This window comes from Podarcis pityusensis (genome assembly GCF_964106645.2).
Source record: "Podarcis pityusensis genome assembly, chromosome: 3".
Classification (NCBI taxonomy): Eukaryota; Metazoa; Chordata; class Lepidosauria; order Squamata; family Lacertidae; genus Podarcis; species Podarcis pityusensis.
Window position 1 is genome coordinate 93,971,231 of NC_138026.1, and position 18,830 is coordinate 93,990,060.

The following is an 18,830-nucleotide window of genomic DNA, read 5'->3' on the forward strand; positions in this document are numbered from 1 at the left end:
ATACAGTCAAACCTTGGTTCTCGAACTGCTTAGTTGCCGAACAGATCAGCTCCCAAACACCGCAAACCCGGAAGTAAGTGTTCCAGTTTGTCAACGTTTTTTGGAAGCCAAACGTCCAACGTGGCTTCTGCTTGAGTGCAGGAAGCTCCTGCAGGCAATTGGAAGCCACACCTTGGTTTTCGAACGGTTTTGAGAGTCGAACGGAGTCCCGGAATGGATTAAGTACGAGAACCAAGGTACCACTGTACAGAATTGAGATCTACATAAGATAGGAAATAAGAGATTTAGGGGAGAGGGATTGGATTACATAAACATTCCAATCCTCCAAGCATGGTCCAGATGATTAGGAATTTGATATGGGCTAGCAGATTCAGGTTCAATTCATTTTCCTTTTAGCACCAAACATAGTTTGTCATTACCAATGGATTAAATAACCCACCAAACCGGGGGGGGGGGGGGGACCGCTGGGGGCGCCTTGGAAGATGGCAGATAATAACATCTATCCAGCTCGCACGAGGTAATTTGAGGCTGATTATGGGGAGTAAATCAGTCTCCCTCGTCTCTCCAGGGAATGGAAAGACGCAGTTTTCACCCGCGGTTGCCATAAATCACCCCCGAGTTTGGAAGAAGGAGGGGGTGCAAGGCACTGGGTGCATAACCCTCGGCGGGTCTTGGCACTCCTCCAAAGCTGCTTCCAGGAGCGAAACTAGTTGCGTTACTTAAAAGGAAAAATTTGGAGAAAGCTAACGCACATGCTTTGAGAGAGGCAGGAGGTTTTATCTGCTAATAATTTGGCCACTGAAAGGAAGAAGATTGAGACGGAAGATTACATCAAAGTACTACAGACATGCTGGTATGTGGAAGGCAACGGAACGGAAAGGGGGAGGAAATGACTTTTTATTTCTTGTTTCATGTGATTGGCTAATAACCCTCCCCCTCAGAAGATCCGTCACAATAACTAATTGGCAAATGGGGTTAGAAAATGAGCTGTGTGGGGAAAAATAATATGAATTTAAAGGTTTTATTCTGTGAAGGACTTGGAAAAACAAAGGCTCTCTTTGTGATGCAGAAAGAATTGAGATGTGATACAGAAGGACAGACATCTGTTGCAGGGAGTTTGGTCTTAGGGAGGGCGAGCCGAAGATTTGTTATCTGGATGGGATTGTGAACTGGAAGGGGCAGCCCTCCTGGAAAAGACTAATTTACGATGCAACAGGTCTGGAAAGTTAACGAGCGGGCTTTTAGACTGTATTTCATCGGAATGGCAAGATGGCGGTTGCCCGCTCGAGTGGAAACGCCTGGACTATTGGATGAGAGTGATTCACGAGAGAGCAATACAGAATCCACACAGAAATATAAATAACTGTTTTGTTAACCCACTTGCGGAGATAACTCAGAGGTGAATGAAAAGGAAAATGAGTAACGACAAGGACTGAGAAGAGGGACTGAAAATATCATTGTAAATATGAAAGCAGCAGAAATATTCGAGGATTGGACTCCTGCCGATCAAGAAGCATGGGTACCCCCCACAAAAATTTATAATTGGGAAATAATTGGATTATATGATGTGTATTGTTATAATTTGGATTAATTGGTTTGATATGTTTAATTTGGTAAATGGAAACTTAATAAAAATTATTAAATAAAAATAAATAACCCACCAAAATTATTATAAAGTGTGTTTTATCACCAATTCTGGTTAGGAGAGCAAATGCAAACCACTGTTTCCTACTGGAAGTGAGAGGAAGAGGAGGATAAGACTAGGAGCTTCCTGGATGTTGTTGATCCTCCATACCATAGCATGTGAACTGGAACTAATGACGTGGCAGAGAAAAAAAGAGGTAAACTGAGGCTAATTCAGGAAGATATACAGTGGTACCTTGCAAGACGAATGCCTCTCAAGACGAAAAACTCGCAAGACGAAAGAGTTTTTGGTTTTTTGAGTTGCTTCGCGAGACGAATTTCCCTATGGGCTTGCTTCGCAAGACGGAAACGTCTTGCAAGTTTGTTTCCTTTTTCTTAAAACCGTTACAGTAATACAGGGTGCATTGCTTGAAGAGGTGCAGTTGCGACTTGACTTCGGGGAGCAACTCATAGCACGCGGTGTGGTAGCCTTTTTTGAGGTTTTTGAAGATTTTTTTGAAAAAATTGAAACCGTGCTTCGCAAGACGAAAAAACTCGCAAGACGAAAAAACTCGCAGAACGAATTAATTTCGTCTTGCGAGGCACCACTGTATTGGAACTGTTCAACATTCACTATATAAAAAAACCTGGGTACATGGCAAACTAATCCACAGAATTAGCAAAACATTGACAAGCATTTTTCTCTACTGTTAACCATGAATCTGCAGCGCACAGTGAAAGAGATGAAGAACTGGACTAGGGGACTAGGGAGAATACAATACAGCTATAGATTGGAACAATTGGGGTAACCTATTCTTACCTATTCTTTTGGTGTCATTAAAATCTGGTTCAGGCTCAGTATATGGCTTTAATTCTTCCTCTTCATGACCAACATTCATCCATCGGTCCTTCATTATTTGCTAGAAAACAGAGCAAAACTGAATCATTGGATATATTTTTTTATCGACTCCCAAATCAATACCCAGTTAGTGGGGAAATCTGCATGTTTATTTATTTAAAATATAAAAACTGCTTTGAAGCATAAGTGAAAAATAATCAGTGGGGACCAATCAGTGTGCAAAAGACATCTTCAACTGCTGGTTAAATAAAAATGGGTGCTGGACAAATGGACAGGGAGTTACATAAAGGAGGCCCTATTAACAAGAAGGGTCTATACTTTGATGCTTCCCATCTCACCGCTGGGGTAAGGGTTACTCTTGAGCAGCAACCCTGAAGATGGTTTTAATAGTTGGACAGGATAATATAGGACCCAGTTACTCGTTGAAGCACATTCTCCCATACCAACCACCCTATCTATACCCTGTGATCAGCTGGTGAGAGGAAGGAAATTCTCACTTCTCTGCTGGTAAGCATAGATGGTGGAAGCTCTGCAAGCTCTGTGCTGTCAAGTGAACACTTTCTTATTTTCCCAGGCATTCTGGGTAAATCAGTGATTTCCACTTGTTGAGTTTTATATTTTCTTGCACTGCTGTATTTTACTGTTCATTTTTTTTAACGATTATTTTTAATGAACGTATATTCCCATGGTTGTCTGTATATTTTGTTAACATGCTGGAAACTGCCTTTGGATCACTATGATGTGATGAAGGGTGATCTTTAAATTTTGCAAATAAAACAAAACATGGGGAAAGTTCTGCTGACCCTAAGTGGTTTAGGATTTTATAGGTTAAAGCACTTGAAAATGTGCCTAGAAATAAAATGGTAGCCGGGTTAAGATCTTGGAATACTGAAAAAATATTTCCCCTACTATCACTACAAATCTGTCCCTGGGTTCTGAAGTAATGAAGTTTCCAAACAGTCTTTAGAAAGGCCCTCTTAAAAACACATTATAGTACTCCGATCTAGATGTTAGGAGAGCACAGATAACCATGGCCAAATCTTGTTTTCCAAGAATAGCCACAGTTGGAGTACCATCCAAATTTGGTTGAAGGCATATGACTTCTACTGCCAAAATTAAATTGGACCCTTCAACCCCAATGCACAAAACAAAGAACAACTCAGGTCTAAGGGTTAGTGTTAGCCATGTATTATGTACAGAAATAAATTTGGGGAAGACCAGCGATAGTGTGGATGCTTTGCAAGCAGAAGATCCCCAGTTCATTCTCCAGCATCTCTACACAGAAAGCAGCTGCCAGTTCATGTAGCCAGTTCTGAATGAGATGGACCCAGTTTGACTCGGAACAAAACAGCTTTCTATACTCATGATTAATTCACCTCAAACAAGTCAATAGTACCATTTTTGCAGCCTAGAGACTATTTTAGGTTGTCCATTCTTTCAACTGAAAATATATTTTAAAATTATCCATAAAAATATTAACAATATGGAAGACTTAAACGACCATCTAAAGTACGTTGAACTACTTTATTAGCTTCTATCTGTATCTACAAATGTTGAATTAATAATAAACATACGTTTTGGGGCTTTCATGCTGAATCCATAAAAGGACCAAACATATATAACAGCTTAATTCTCCTTAAAGGAGAATTGTCCCCTGCAATTTACCTTTCCTTCACATTCATATGAATGGGCGAAAGCTGCTGATATTTCGGCTACAGGAAAGAAAGACTTATTTTGGGAACTGCTTCACTTCTCAGGAGACAGCTCCTATTTTGAAAGGATTTTTACAACAAGCCATTGTTCTTTCATACCCAAGCAAAAAGCAGAAGTGCTGCGACACCTTACGGATGAGCTGTTCAGAGGTTCTGCAGACTGTGACCTTTGAGTGCACACACCCGCTCCCCCATGACCAATTTCCCTTTGAAGCACTGAAGCACTTTTTGTTCTCCTGCTTTTGGCTAATGTCTATGCTTCAGGATTTTGTTTTAGTGGGTCGCACAGAAGGCATCAGCTTGCAATGCTTGAGTACTTTAAAACATACGCTTTCCTTGCTCAAGTTTCTGAAGAAGCATCTATGTCCATAATAGATTCTCTACAACAGCAAAAATGGGTGTCCTTCTCAAACTTCATGTTCAAGATTATGGGTGAAATTCAATGCTTATCTTATTCTTTGAATGCTGCTGTTCTACTTCTGGAATGGCTTTTAATCCAGTGGTGGTTAAACAACACAGCAAAAGAAGAGCCTGCTGGAACAGGCCAATGGTACAGCATCCTGTTCTCACAGTGGCAAAATGGTATTCCTCTGAGTAGCCCGCAACCAAGGCCTGAGTGTAAGCACGCTCTTCCCAGCAACCAGTATTCAAAGGCATGCGGCCTCTCAGATTGGAGGGACAAGATAGCCACAAATTTGTCAGATCCTATTTTAAAGCCATCAAAGTTTTTGGCCATCACTACTTCATCTGTGTAATGAGTATGGGTTGCTCGTGCGTAAGTTGCCGCCTCTCCTGGCTATGTTGCCTTGTTAAACCTTTCTGTCTGGACAGCCCTTCACTCCGTGGCTGCCTCAGTCGCTAGCAGAATCCGTCAGTGGGCGTTTCTTAAACCTTTTCCAACATAAAAGTTGTTTGACGCCCAATCTCCTACTCTCCCTGCGCGGAAGTCTTCTGCGCAGGGAGGGCGTGGGTAGCGGAGGACCCGTGCTCTCCCCGCTGGTGTCCGGTGAAGAGTCCTGGAGCCCTCTCGCCGATTCCCCCATCTGCCCCCCTTTATCCCTGGTGTTGCGCTGATTTGCTTCCCCATCTGCTGAGCTGCCTCTCTCCCTGCTGGGCCCTTCTCCAGCATCATTAGAGAGCCTCCCCTCCGCCTCTAGCTCCGATGTCAGTTCCCTGACAATCTGGGAGCGAGTTTCATAGCTTAAGAAAAGGAATTGATCTTCTCCAGTTTTCCCTTCCCTCTGTGGTCCCCTGTTCAAGAGGGTTGAGAGACCCTCCAAAATAGCATGGACACTACTAGTGCAGGAGGAACCAGAGAAACTAACTTCTCCTCTTACATTGGAGGACAAATCAGACAGATCAAAAGGATTTCACCCTTTGCTATTAGAATACAGTTTTGAGTTTTGGAACACAAGGAAGCCAGACATACTTTTTGCCTTTTTAAAGAAGAATGCCATCTGGACAATTTAAATATAATGAACCCATGTTCTGTCTGACCACATATGTAGCAATATTCCAAACTCCATCTGAAAAAGTGCACAGCTGAAGAATTCAGACCTAACTGAAAGCAAAGTGTGAAATCTTTTCCAATATTATGCTCTCAAAAATCACTCAGGAGTATTTTAATTCTCCTCTTAAAATGTATAAGGTAAAATGCATACGAAGTGCATGGTAACTTAATGCTCATTAGGCAACATATGAATTAAGCATACAGTGCTGTCTCTTCAACTTTAGTTTGGCAAAGGTTGCTAGTGAAAGACAGACTGCAGAAACTGTATATTGCTACAAAATGGTCCTAAATAGTTTCACTGTGCAAACATCAAAACACTGATAAAGCCTATAACTAAATGTATTAAATTTCATTAGGACACGAAACTTAACATTCTAGTGCTATTTTAGATGAGCAAATGCCAGTCAAAATCACATCTTAAGAAGATCAGACAAAGGCTCAGATAGAATCATTTATCTGACACAATACCCATAAATAACACAGCACTTCACACAATTACTGAACAGTGATTCTGCAATGGCCTTTTACCCCCTGAGACAATTGCCCTGTGTTTCACAGGAAGACAGAGACAGTCCCTCTCTTCTATAGCATTCATGCACTCTGCTTTGAACACAATGTCCTGGCAAGAACCCATTTTTGAACCAGCAACATAAAATTCTTCTAAGGCTGTTAATAGTGAGACAGTATTAACCTGGGCAGGAGGGAACTAACACAGCATTACTGGGCATAACAAGGCCAAGTTCCCAAAACTGTTATCTAGGAGGATTATCAGTAGAAAACACTATTTAAACATGAAAATGAACACAACCTATTTATAAATACTGGTGAAAAGTCAGCATAGTGCACTGAGATCTCACCACACACTGGCCACACAATTTAAACCTATAAAAGTAAGAAACTTGTTGAAATCTGAACACCCTTAAATCTGGCATTCTCAGATTCTGTGCACTGTTCTTCTGCCAAGTTTTGTGCCTGTGCTATGCTGTTACAAAATACAGCAAAACTACAGAGACCCGAACATTAGTATTACATTTTTAGTCAGCAGTATCCTTTGGACTCAACCATTTTGAAGTTTGTTAAGTGAATATTAACATCCTTGAGTTGACCTCCTGTGATCCTAATTACACCATCCTATATAGACAGGAGCCTAACAATGAGTGCTACACATCAGTGAAGCAGAAATTACTCATACCCACATTCCACTGGCAAGCTACCAGACACCAAATTATTCAGTACAGAGTCACAGCTGATCAGGGGTATATCTCCCAGCTTGTGCTCAAGTGATCTATGTCAGAAAGTGATTATATGAGATTAATTTGGTGGAACACCATCTTCAGCTGCAAACGCAAACCTATGAAGATGAAAGAAAGGTCAACCGATGACTAATACACATTGTACTTCTCAAGCCATTTTATCATCTGCTGTACTTTTATTGGGCCTTAACAAGCAGTAAATCTTCCATGGATGCAAAGCCCAGAGGCCTAGGTGACTGGCTGCTTAAACTTGCTGGAATTAATACATAACCAAAATATTTTTCCCTCAAATGCAGCTCATCGACTATCATAGCAAATGGGAACCAGGTACTCATGTGGAAACTGCTTCTTTTAAAACTCAGCTGTCTTTACTATAAAAACAAGATTACTTATGAATCGTTGGTTTTTGAAGAACAATTACCCTTTCTTACACTAAATGCACTAAATTTACGTGTTAAATTAGTACAACAGACAAGTACACTGTTTTCAGCAGAAGCACAATTAACTTAGCATTCATTTCAGTTTTCAGCAGAAGCACAATTAACTTAGCATTCATTTCATTTTTTTGTGGAAAGGAGTGATACAACTACATGGCTACATAAAAAACACCAGCATTTCATAGTTTGAGACACTAAACAGGATATTGTATCTTTGTATACATAACAATAAATATCTGAGAATATTTTATAATTCACATTTCAGGCAGTTTAACATGATCTTTGTTATTTGTGCTTTGCTCCAATCCCAAATTTAGCTGTTTAATCATATGCTGTTCATTTTGTCGGACCATTATTATGTCACGTTACTGAAATTCTAAGCCTAAGTATATTATGAGAGCTTTCACCAGATTAAAGAAATCTTAGTCAAACAATTACACAAATTTGTAGTTAATCACAACCTCCCAAATTTTCATCTGTGAAAACGATTACTACAGAAAACAGCTCTTTTTTAAAGATAATGCACGCACTTTTCTAGCAGGCTCCATATTGGAAGAGGCATTCTCTTCTACGAAAGAGAGACGAGGAAACTGATATTCTAAGAAGGTGCATGCCACCTATAGCTTTCCTAAGTTCTTGCATTAAAATAAGATAATTAAAAAAAAAACCTGCCCAATCAGAAGCATCAGTTTTGGTTGATCAAAAAGCTTCTTTTTTCACCTGTTGACTACAGCTATACTAGTGACCAAAGGACTGGAGCAACTCCTGTGTGGAAAAGTTTTCACATTTGGGGCTCCTTAATTTTCAAAAAGGCAGGCAAGAGGGGTGACAGATGTATCTAGGATTGTGAAATAATACACAGAAACAGTGGATAGACATAAGTTTTTCTCTCTCTCTCCCATTATCCGACACATATCACTAGAATCCAGGGTCATCCGATGATGAATTTAATGAACCTCACCTGACAAGTCTACTGCACATGTTACAAAATTCCCACATAGAAGACTGTCAATTGGTAGAACTAACTAACCAACCTGCATTTAGATTGGTATTATTTGCAAAAACTGGCTACTGCGTCCCATAAGCTTGGGATGAAACCTTACATGTTTGATCATCACATATGATATACACCAACTTGTATTTATTTCCTTCAGAAAAACAGCTTTCATTGGGAAGTTTTTTTTAAAAAAATAAAAGCTTTAATTTAACAACGTACTAGGATCCATAAAAAATCCATTTTACCAAGAAAAAAGATACTAAAAAAACCAAAACAGTGAAGCAACCTGTGGTAGCATATTTGGAGAAATGTAGAAGTAGCCTATTTCTTATAGGCTTTGAGTTATTCCAATGAAATACATAAGAGGGGGAAGATCACAATACTTACTTCCAAGCTCCCTCTCTTGATGGGATTCAATACAAGTAGTTTTTTCAGTAGATTTTCACAATCTGTTGACATATAGAATGGTATCCGGTACTTCCCCCGTAATACCCGTTCTCTCAGTTCCTTTAGAAAAACCAGACAAAGAAGAACATCTACTATTGAGACAGAAAAATTGAAGACTAGACTTAGCCATTTCAAATCTCAACTGTACCTTTAAATTCTGACCATCAAATGGCAACGATCCACTGACTAGAGTGTAAAGAATGACTCCGAGACTCCAGACATCCACTTCTGGCCCATCATATTTCTTTCCTTGGAAAAGTTCAGGGGCAGCATATGGGGGGCTTCCACAAAAAGTGTCTAGTTTGTTGCCTATAGTAAATTCATTGCTAAAACCAAAATCTGCAATTTTAATGTTCATATCTCCATCGAGAAGAAGGTTTTCTGCCTGAAAAAATGAAAATAGAATTTTAAAGGTAAGTATCAACACAACAGTTCGCCATAACTTCATTATGAGAAGAACTAGTCATTCTACAGAGCTTTGTGTTTTGCTATATGTTACAGCATAACAGGCAATCACCAGTACTGAGAATGCAGAATGTTCTGGAACGGCAATTGTATATAAGATGGGATCTAATATACATCCTTTCATGATGAGAAGAGGGCAGGAATTTTTAAAATCTTGTATAGATTTTGTAAGATTTAGCCGACAGTACACCTGCTGCCATCAATGGGACATGTGTACACATATCAGACACAGTGCACAATCCTATGCATGTCTGCTCAAAATAAGTTTCATTGAACTTAATGAGCCTCAATCCCAAATATGTGTGTATAAGATTGTAACCTAAACAGCTACAGAGATAATGTTGCCCTGGATCTTTGGAGAATGGAAAAATCTAAAAGAGAAATTAAAATAATGACTGGACTGTTTAGGAATTAAAAAGACACAGGCAAAACAAATGAAAACTCATATAGTGATTCCTATATGAAACAGAACCAGGTTTTTCTTTTGTCTTTCCTCTTTCCTGCCCCTTAGCCAGTTGACTCCATAAAATCAATCAGGTCTAATGCCATCTTCTTTAACAATTATACCTTAAGATTGCTGTCGGCTCCAAAGGTTTGCTTCTTCAATGTTAAGAATGTGCACTCCTCCAGATTCAGATTTTCTCACTTAACGCTTTTTCAGTGAATCTCACTGTTCCTTAATCATTAAAAGCATTTGCGCTCAGGATAACTCACTGTGACTTCTATCTCTAAAGGATCACATAGATGGGCCCATAGTCAAAGGCAGAGTGATGAGCAGCTTTCAAAGCACTGAGAGCTTGAAGCAGACGCTGAGCACAACACAGAGCCTGTGCTTAAGGTTCACTTTGATGGAAGAGAAAAATGAATTTGGTAGTGACTTTCTGGGATAAACTGAAGAAGGGGAGATATAGCAGAACAGAGGGCCAAGAAGCCAGATGCTCTATGATGGTACAGTGAGAGATGAAGACAGCCAAGACAGTGGTTTTTGAATTGGAAATATAGATTGTGGAAAGTTAAAAAGCAGAAGACTCTTCATTGCTGAACTTTTTACAAAGAAACACATACAGATGTGCCTTCACATACACACACGCTTGGTTATCAAGATAGGGCTCTCAACGGTGCTTCTATTTTATAGCTGCAAACCATTATCCACAATCATGAGTAGAATCAGATTTGCTAATGTGGTTAGCAAAAACATGTGTGCAAATGTAATACTAGTGAAAATAAGCTCCAAAACTTAAAGGGAGGTGGGGATTCATATCAAGAGGGAGGGACTGCATGATGATTCTAATGCAGGCATGGCCAAACTTGGCCCTCCATCTGTTTTGGGACTACAACTCCCATCATCCCTAGCTAACAGGACCAGTGGCCAGGGATGAAGGGAATTGTAGTCCCAAAACAGCTGAAGGGCTGAGTTTGGCCAGGCCTGCTCTAAAGGAATTGTTATGGCTTAGAATAAGAGAAGGGAACAGCATAAAGCTACAGTGCAGCACTCCCAATCTCCTAGGCAGTCAGGAGAAGAGGCAGCATGATGACTGCACTGAATAAAACGGGGTTCGGTTAAAGTTTCCTTGGACTGGCAACTAGGAAGATTTGGGCAGTGAGTCCTGCTTTTCTTCAGGGGAAGAAAGGACTCATGACTTACATGCCTGACAAACATGGGGAGAGACTAAGCAGCAATTTATTATATATTTTACAACCTTACAAAGTGGGCGGAAAGAGCACATAAATTGTTCTGCTTCCGTACAGTTTGAGTTCTTAAAGGATGGGAAAAGGAGCATACCTTGAGATCACGATGAACGATGCACTTTTGATGACAGTACTGCACAGCAGACACAATCTGAAATAAGAAATTTGGTTAATAAGAGAACATTTAAGAACGACTCCAAGAAGAATGCTTAACATTTATATAGTGAAGCAGATCAAACGCTACACTTCTATTATCTTCTTGCAACCTCTAAAGGAACCTTATGAGGTTGCTACACTATTTTCCTGTATTGCAAGTGGGACATGGAGAAAGAATGGCTTGCCTAAAGCCACCAAATGAGTTATATGCAAAGGAAAGATTCCACCCAGCGAATCCCTGCTTCAGTGGTTCAGCCTCTTCACCGCTACACCACAATAGCTCCCACCAGCTCCAGACAATGTATTGGAAACATGGTGTTGGGTCAGAATACATGCAACGTTTATTCCTTTGTCAGCCCTTGAGTGCAAGCTTACTTTCCACAAGTTACCAACACAGTGGGTAACCTGGAACAAGGTGGATAGGAAGAGCTTTAACAATTTGCCCCCCTGTGGCAGTCCAAATCCATCTAGCCCAACCCCCTGCTAAGCAAAAAGTCAAACCCCTGAAAGCCATTATTAGTTCATGGGGGGGGGGGCGCAACTGCCTTGTGCTAGAACAATTCTGCAAGTACTCCCCTAAATTTTGCAACCAAGTGGACTGGGGTGAATATGTGAATCAAAATGAAGGAGTCTTGTTTATGACAAAAAAAGTCGAACTTAAATAACATTTTAAAGATTCCTATTTACTGTAAGCAATATTAACAAAATATGTTGCATTGCTGCAGTCTTTGAACTCATTATGTGCTTCTGAATGCTCTCCTTGGTGCTGAACAAGCTGCCCAGGTTCCCCAAGAGTAAATTATGGCACACACACAAGCATTAAAAGGCATATTGTTTTCAAAGATCTGAAAAAAAACTTGCAATACAATCAAACTTGCCTGAAAGTCAAAAGAATGACCTTTGGATTCAACCCACTGAAAATATTCCTAAAGCATGCTCTAATACTTTAAATACGTAGGAACTAAAGCAACGGGCCTTTCTGCACTAGAGCTCTTTAACACTGCTGAAGTGCTGCTGTTGCACAATAAAGTGGAATTTGAAGATTGGTTCCATACACCACATAAAACAGTATTATTTCCCCATTTAAACCATCCACATGGGAAAGGGAGGACTGTAGAGGGTAGGGAAAAGAGAAGAGACTAATTTCTGAAGATTTTAATTTTTATTTTTAGGTATGCACCTTCACAAAATAATTAAAATGACATTCTTTTGCAGCAAATAAAGCAGGTGGGAGAAGGCAAAATAAGGCACCAGTGATAGGTAAAAGGTAAGGTAAAGGAGCCCTGGACAATTAAGTCCACATGACTATGGGGTGCAGCACTTATCTCGCTTCAGGCAGAGGGAGCTGGCGTTTGTCCACATGACTAAACCGCTACTGGCGCATGAGTGCCAGAGCGCACAGAAACACCATTTACCTTCCAGCCACAGCGGTACCTATTTATCTACTTGTACTGGTATGCTTTCGAACTGCTAGGTTGGCAGAAGCTGCAACAACACAACAGGAGCTCACCCCGTTGCATGGATTCGAACTGCCGACCTTCTGACTGGCAAGCCCAAGAGGCTCAGTGGTTCAGACCACAGCACCATCCGCATCCCGCACCAGAGATACAGATCTTCCTTGTTCTACTTCTTGGAGGCTCAATTCTTTCCTGACAGTGGCTGAATATCCTTCCTTGTCATTTTTCTACATTGCAACTTGTGTTGCTTCTGTTGCTGTCTTTTTCCTCTCTCCTAGAGAGCCAGTGTGGTGTAGTGGTTAAGAGCGGTAGTCTCGTAATCTGGGGAACCGGGTTCGCGTCTCTGCTCCTCTACATGAAGTTGCTGGGTGACCTTGGGCCAGTCACACTTCTTAGAAGTCTCTCAGCCCCACTCACCTCACAGAGTGTTTGTTGTGGGGGAGGAAGGGAAAGGAGAATGTTAGCCGCTTTGAGACTCCTTAAAGGGAGTGAAAGGCGGGATATCAAATCCAAACTCTTCTTCTTCTTCTTCTTCCTCCTCCCTGCCAAACTGTCCTTTGCTCCAGGAAGAGCAGAGGACTTGGTGCTAGTCAGGCTCTCTTGATCAGGGATCTGCAAACATTTTCAGCTTTTATATCATATTTATTAAAGTTTCCAGAAATATAGAAATACAAAGAAAAAGAAAAAGAAAAAAAAGATACTTGAAACCTTACTTTCATTACCTACTTTCTGGGACTCCCCCCCTCCCCCTCCCAATTGTATTCCCTTTTCATTAATTTGGTTCTACAAGCTCTCACTCCCAATTTGAAGCTTAATTTGTTTAACCCACTATCCAAATTGAATTGTACAAATCTTACCACCGTCCCACATCATTAACAAGAAAAGAAAAAAGATTTTCCCCAAGATCCTTCCACGAATTCCCTTTTTTAAACACGTCCAATCAAAATAAAATGACATACGTATGATATATAAAGAAATAGAAAATAAAAGATATAAAAAGATTCAAAAGATGATTACACAGCCTTTGGATTCCAAATCTCCCCCCCCCTTCCCCGGTTTGAATTCCCCATGTCCATCAGTCTATATGTTATCAGCCTGTAGGTCTCAAGTCATGGCCAAATTTCTCCCCAATTCCATCTTGCCGGTTTTCTTTTAATTTATTAATTTTAATAATATTTAACTTCAAACGTCCAATCTAACAGAGGCCTTTAATTTCCTTGATCTTTACCACTCCTCCCCTTGTTCTTTCCGTGTCGTAGTCAGTCCTTTGTTCTTCTTATTCCTCACTTTCTCAGGTTTCTTGTCCTGTGCAGCTGCTAAAACGTTCTAATTCAGAAATCTGGTATCTCTACAGAGGTTTGTTATTCAGGAACAAAAACTTACGTCCAGTCCCTTCCTTTCTTCAATAGAAAATTCTATTGTCTCCTTTAATGTAAATACCTCTGTAGACAAAATACTATTTCAGTTTTGCAGCTTTCCCAGAAGATAACAAGTCCTGTGCGAATCCCGGAGTATTTTTCCACTTACGACCGTTCTTGTAATGTCCCGAAACCCCTCTAGGGGGATTGTAATAACTTTGTATCCTCTAATCCAAAAGTCAAATTGTTGTTCCTTATTTTCCGACAGTTTGTATCCATATTGCAGCAAATTGTAACAAAATTAACCAGCAAAGTCCTCATAACAAAGTCCTCTTTATATTCTCCAGCTTTGACAGCTACTTTGACAGCTGTCAAAGTCTCCGTCTCTCTTCACCAGGCTCTGCGAATCGCCCCGGTTCCCAGGGGGGGGGTTGCATTTTCCTTCTCACCCTCCACTCTTCTCCTCCAGCACAGTTCTTATAATTTCCCATCGTGGAATTAATGATTTTTATCAAGAGTATACTTCCCTTTCAACCTTGGTTACCCAGTCCTTGTTTTGGAATGTTTACAATAGGGGGGGGATTGACTTCCTTTTTAGATCGCCCCCGCTCGTGCCTAATCCGAAAAAAATTCCTTTTTTTTCTCCTTTTGAACCCGGTTTCCCATTTACTCACGGGTTGTTGTTAATAGTCCAAATTTCCAATGGAAGAAGTCAGCGCTCTCCGTCGAATGGCATGCGGCTGCGCTCGGCAGGGAGAGCAGAGGACTCAAAGCACCACGCCGCTCCCCGGCACCCGATCCGAAGCCTTTAAAAAGGCTCCTTCACGAGTCGGGAGGGCGCTAATGGTGCCAGCCGAGTCACCCATGTCCACGGGCTCCGTGCCCGTGGTTTTTAAGGGTCCCCGCGTCGCCGGCGCGGTAGGACCCAGCCCCTGCCGAGCAGACTCCCTCCGGAGCTCGGAGGGAGTCCGCCATTCGGCGATGGCGCCAGCCCGGAAGTCCAGGGATCTGCAAACATTTTCAGCAGGGAGCCGGTCCACTGTCCCTCAGACCTTGGGGGGGCGGACTAGATTTTTTTGGGGGGGGAATGAACGAATTCCTATGCCCCACAAACAACCCAGAGATGCATTTTAAATAAAAGGGCACATTCTACTCATGTAAAAACATGCTGATTCCTGGACCGTCTGCGGGCCGGATTTAGAAGGCCCCCGGGCCTTAGTTTGCCTACCCATGGCTCTTGATAATCAGTGATGTGCTAGTAAAAGTATCTCCGTCAGTGACCTGGTTTAATTTTCAGTAGCATTCCCCTTCCTATCTCCATATAGCCTTTACAGTATACTGTAACTTTCTCTGTGCCTCATGGTTGGTTATATCTCTAATGGCCAGTGTTGTGACTGACTTGGTCTGCCTTCCTTCTCCTTCAAGACTACTGCATATTTGCTCAGGGTCTTACTCCCACATAACTGTGCTGAGGAGGGCGACCAAGTTGATAATGAATCTGTAAAACAAGCCTTACGAGCAACGGTTGAGGGAGATGGGTCTAGTTGTTAACCAAAAGGTTAGTAGCCAGGGATGGCTGTGGGCAGGATGCCTGCATTAGAAAGGGGTGGACTCCAACTCTATAATTCTATGACTGCAACCTTCCTTAAAGCAATTTCAACTTGTCCTAGCCTTCCTACCATCAAGCTCTTTTTTATGACTTAATGTTTTTGAAGATTTGGTAAAGAAGAATTATGGGAGAGGAGACCCAAATCATTCATGGCTGTTAAGTTCCCTAAGCAAAATTCCACAGAAAAGTGCAGAAGTTGGGAGGGTTGACGCAGGACGGCAGCATCCCTGTACATGTCAAAGAGCAGGCATCTGCAAAAAGATAAAAGAGCTGTACTAAAGAGATCTACATCTGTAGGCACTGTGTTCCTGTTCTGTTCCTTTGTAAAAAATAAAAATAAATGATTTTTTTGATGTCCCCAAATAGATGAAAAAAGCACAGGGAAAATATTAGAGGGCCACTGTTGGATAAGAAGAGATTATGCCTAGTAAAATTATGAGTGAACCAAGTCAGCCATTTCACACTTAATACCTAGTGGGAACGGGATCTACATTTCCTGCGCTTAGTTCACAACACTAAAACGTATTTTTTATTGAAGCCAGCATTTCAGGTTCACTTTATAAGACCTTTTTTCTTACCTGTCTAAATTTTGCACGTGCCTCTTTCTCTTTCATTCTTCCATGTGCCACCAAGTAGTCAAACACTTCTCCTAAAGCAGAATGGAACAGAATTATATTGCACAGGTTTCCCTGGTGACAAATCAAAGTGCTTGTCAGTCAACTAACTCGTTCCTTTAGCAGAAGCCAGCACAAGGACTCTGACTAATGCAAGAGGGCTTTCCCCCTTTGGCTTCCCCGCACCCTCCCAAGCTGCTTTCTGACTTATACTACCACACAACTTATAAGTGAAGCTTTAGGCCTCCCAACACCACCAAATTTATGGACATGGATCTGTTTCCTGAGGTGTGTTCAAGAAATATCTTAAGCAACTCATAAAAATAGTATTTGGATTATTCCTTGTTGGAAGGAAAGGCCAGGCACATAGGTCTTATCAATAAGCAGTACAATAACCAAAGAAAACTAAACTGGTTAAATCTTAACACAAACTGGATTTATTTTAATCAAATTCATAGTTTTATTATAAAAGAACATGTAAAAACACAAGCTCTGAAAACTTTAACACAATTTGAAAATTTATTAAGCACAATGGATAAAGGAGAAAAAGGATTAGTTTCTAAATTGTACTCTATACTGCTTAATGTAACTTTCAGCTCTATGGAACTGGTTAAAAAGATATGGGAATAGAAGTTTTTACAACCATATAATCAGGAAATCACTAATGAGAGTATGGGAGAGATAAAAAGACTTATTGGAACAAAAGACCCCGTGGTGGCTTTCACCACATGAAGCATTATTGCTCAAACCACTTGGAAAGAAAGGAAAATGGATCACATATGTTGATTTATTAAAGGACCATGATGGAAAATGGAAATTAAGAGATTACGATGAGATCAAAGACGACTTTCAGAGTTGGTTGCATTATTGACAACTATATGAAACACATAAAGAAGACAGCAAGAAAGGATTCAGTTATACAAGATCTAGGTTTCAAACAGAAGTGATCGAAGGGAAAGTGAAATTACTGAAGGCCGCATTCAGCATACTATTAGAATGGGAGACGAAAGATGAAGAGGTAAAATCAGTTATGATTAAATGGGCACAAGATGTAGTCACAACATTATGATGGAAGTTTGGGAAAAATTATGGAAAACTGATTTAAAATTTACAGATTGTTCCCTATTGAAGGAGAATTACATGAAGATGATGTACAGATGGTACATGACATCAGTGCAGTTAGGGGAAATGTACAAAACTAGTTCAAATATATATTGGAAGTGTAAGGAAAAGGAGGGGACATTTTATCATATGTGGTGGGACTGTAATGTAATTAAAAAATTTTGGGAAATGATATACAACGAATTGAAGAAAATATTCCATTTAACATTTGTTAAAAAACCTGAAGCATTTTTGTTAGGGATTCTAGGGAAAGATCTGCCAAAAAAGCTGAAAAACATCTTTATGTATGTGACAACAGCCGTGAGAGTTCTAATAGCACAAGGATGGAAGACTGAAGAAACCCCAACTAGAGAATCATGGCAAGAAAAATTGATGGACTATGCAGAACTGGCAAAACTGACATATAAGCTACGGGACAAGGATAACTGTGACTTTAAAGATGAATGGGAACTATTTTAACTAGACTGACCACCCACAAATAAATAAACAAAGTGCTCCTCATCCAACCCTCTGATTACTGGAGAAACACAATCCAAACTGTGTGCAGATTAATAACTCAGTTTCTCATCCAGTGTAGGATATCAGCCTTGTCTTTCCTGAGAATGAAGAATTCATTCTTAGCAGAACTTCTGCCACTCGAACTTCAAAATATGGGCTCCCTGGAAGAGTTTCTTTTCTATCAGCACCAAACTTTGACACCAAACCTATTAGGCTTAACTGCTTTATTTAAACTGAGCTGATGTGCTGCTTATCCATGCTGACTTCTCACACAACAGAAAATTAGGCAGTAAACCTGTGTGGACTATACTACTTCACACTGCAGAAAATAAGTCACATGCTGAAATATTCCTCAATGAAAAACTTTCCTATACATAGAAATCCAACATGTCAGGGAGTAGGTTAGAACTCTTCTGCATTATGTGCTAGGAATACTTTCTGGTTGTGGTTTTCTGAGGGGTCGGGGGGGGGGTGTCGTGTAAGTCTCCAGATGCACTCTAAAGTATTTTAGTCCAGTCAAAGACCTACCAACTCATCTGCTGTAGGTGAGAACTAGGCTGTCCTTTTCAAGGACACAGACTATAAAGCAGCCTACATCAACGAAAGAGATAACTATGTCCTATGGGAACTATGGCTCTTATGCAGCTGAGTGTCATGCAATAGATACCAAAAGTTTATCACAGCTCTGAGGTGTTATGCCAGCCCCACTTCCATCTTCAAATTCCTACATTTCAAATCAGCCCATAAAAGTAGAATGGAATGTTTGCTTACCTCCACTGGCATATTCCATAACTAAGTATAATGTTTTCTCTGTTTCAATAACTTCAAATAATTTAACTGCAAGATAAAAAGTTGATAACAAATTGCCTTAGCACAAACAATAAAGAACATTTTAAAACAGGTAAATGTTATTTCTTATCTATGTCACAATTTAATGGAAATCTGAGTCAAAGTTTGGCTCTACAGATGAAACTTGTAGAAGTAAAACCACCCACTTCTCTAGAACCAGTTAGAAATTGGCCAT

General features: G+C 40.5%; 1 protein-coding gene across 6 annotated transcripts in view; it reads right to left on the reverse strand.

Annotated features, from left to right (window-relative positions):
• The window catches only part of MARK1 (microtubule affinity regulating kinase 1), a 77,048-nt gene that overhangs the window by 17,678 nt on the left and 40,540 nt on the right, over positions 1-18,830 (reverse strand). For 5 of the 6 annotated variants that reach the window (XM_081000147.1, XM_081000145.1, XM_081000149.1 and 2 more), the window contains 6 exons: positions 18,578-18,643; positions 16,151-16,221; positions 11,087-11,143; positions 8,987-9,223; positions 8,779-8,898; positions 2,444-2,543 (listed from right to left, as the gene is read on the reverse strand). In XM_081000147.1, coding sequence (XP_080856273.1) covers positions 2,444-2,543; positions 8,779-8,898; positions 8,987-9,223; positions 11,087-11,143; positions 16,151-16,221; positions 18,578-18,643 — 651 coding nt within the window. Of the gene's footprint in view, positions 1-2,443; positions 2,544-8,778; positions 8,899-8,986; positions 9,224-11,086; positions 11,144-16,150; positions 16,222-18,576; positions 18,644-18,830 lie in introns of those variants that run through there. The other variant, XR_013984510.1, reaches the window with a different exon arrangement.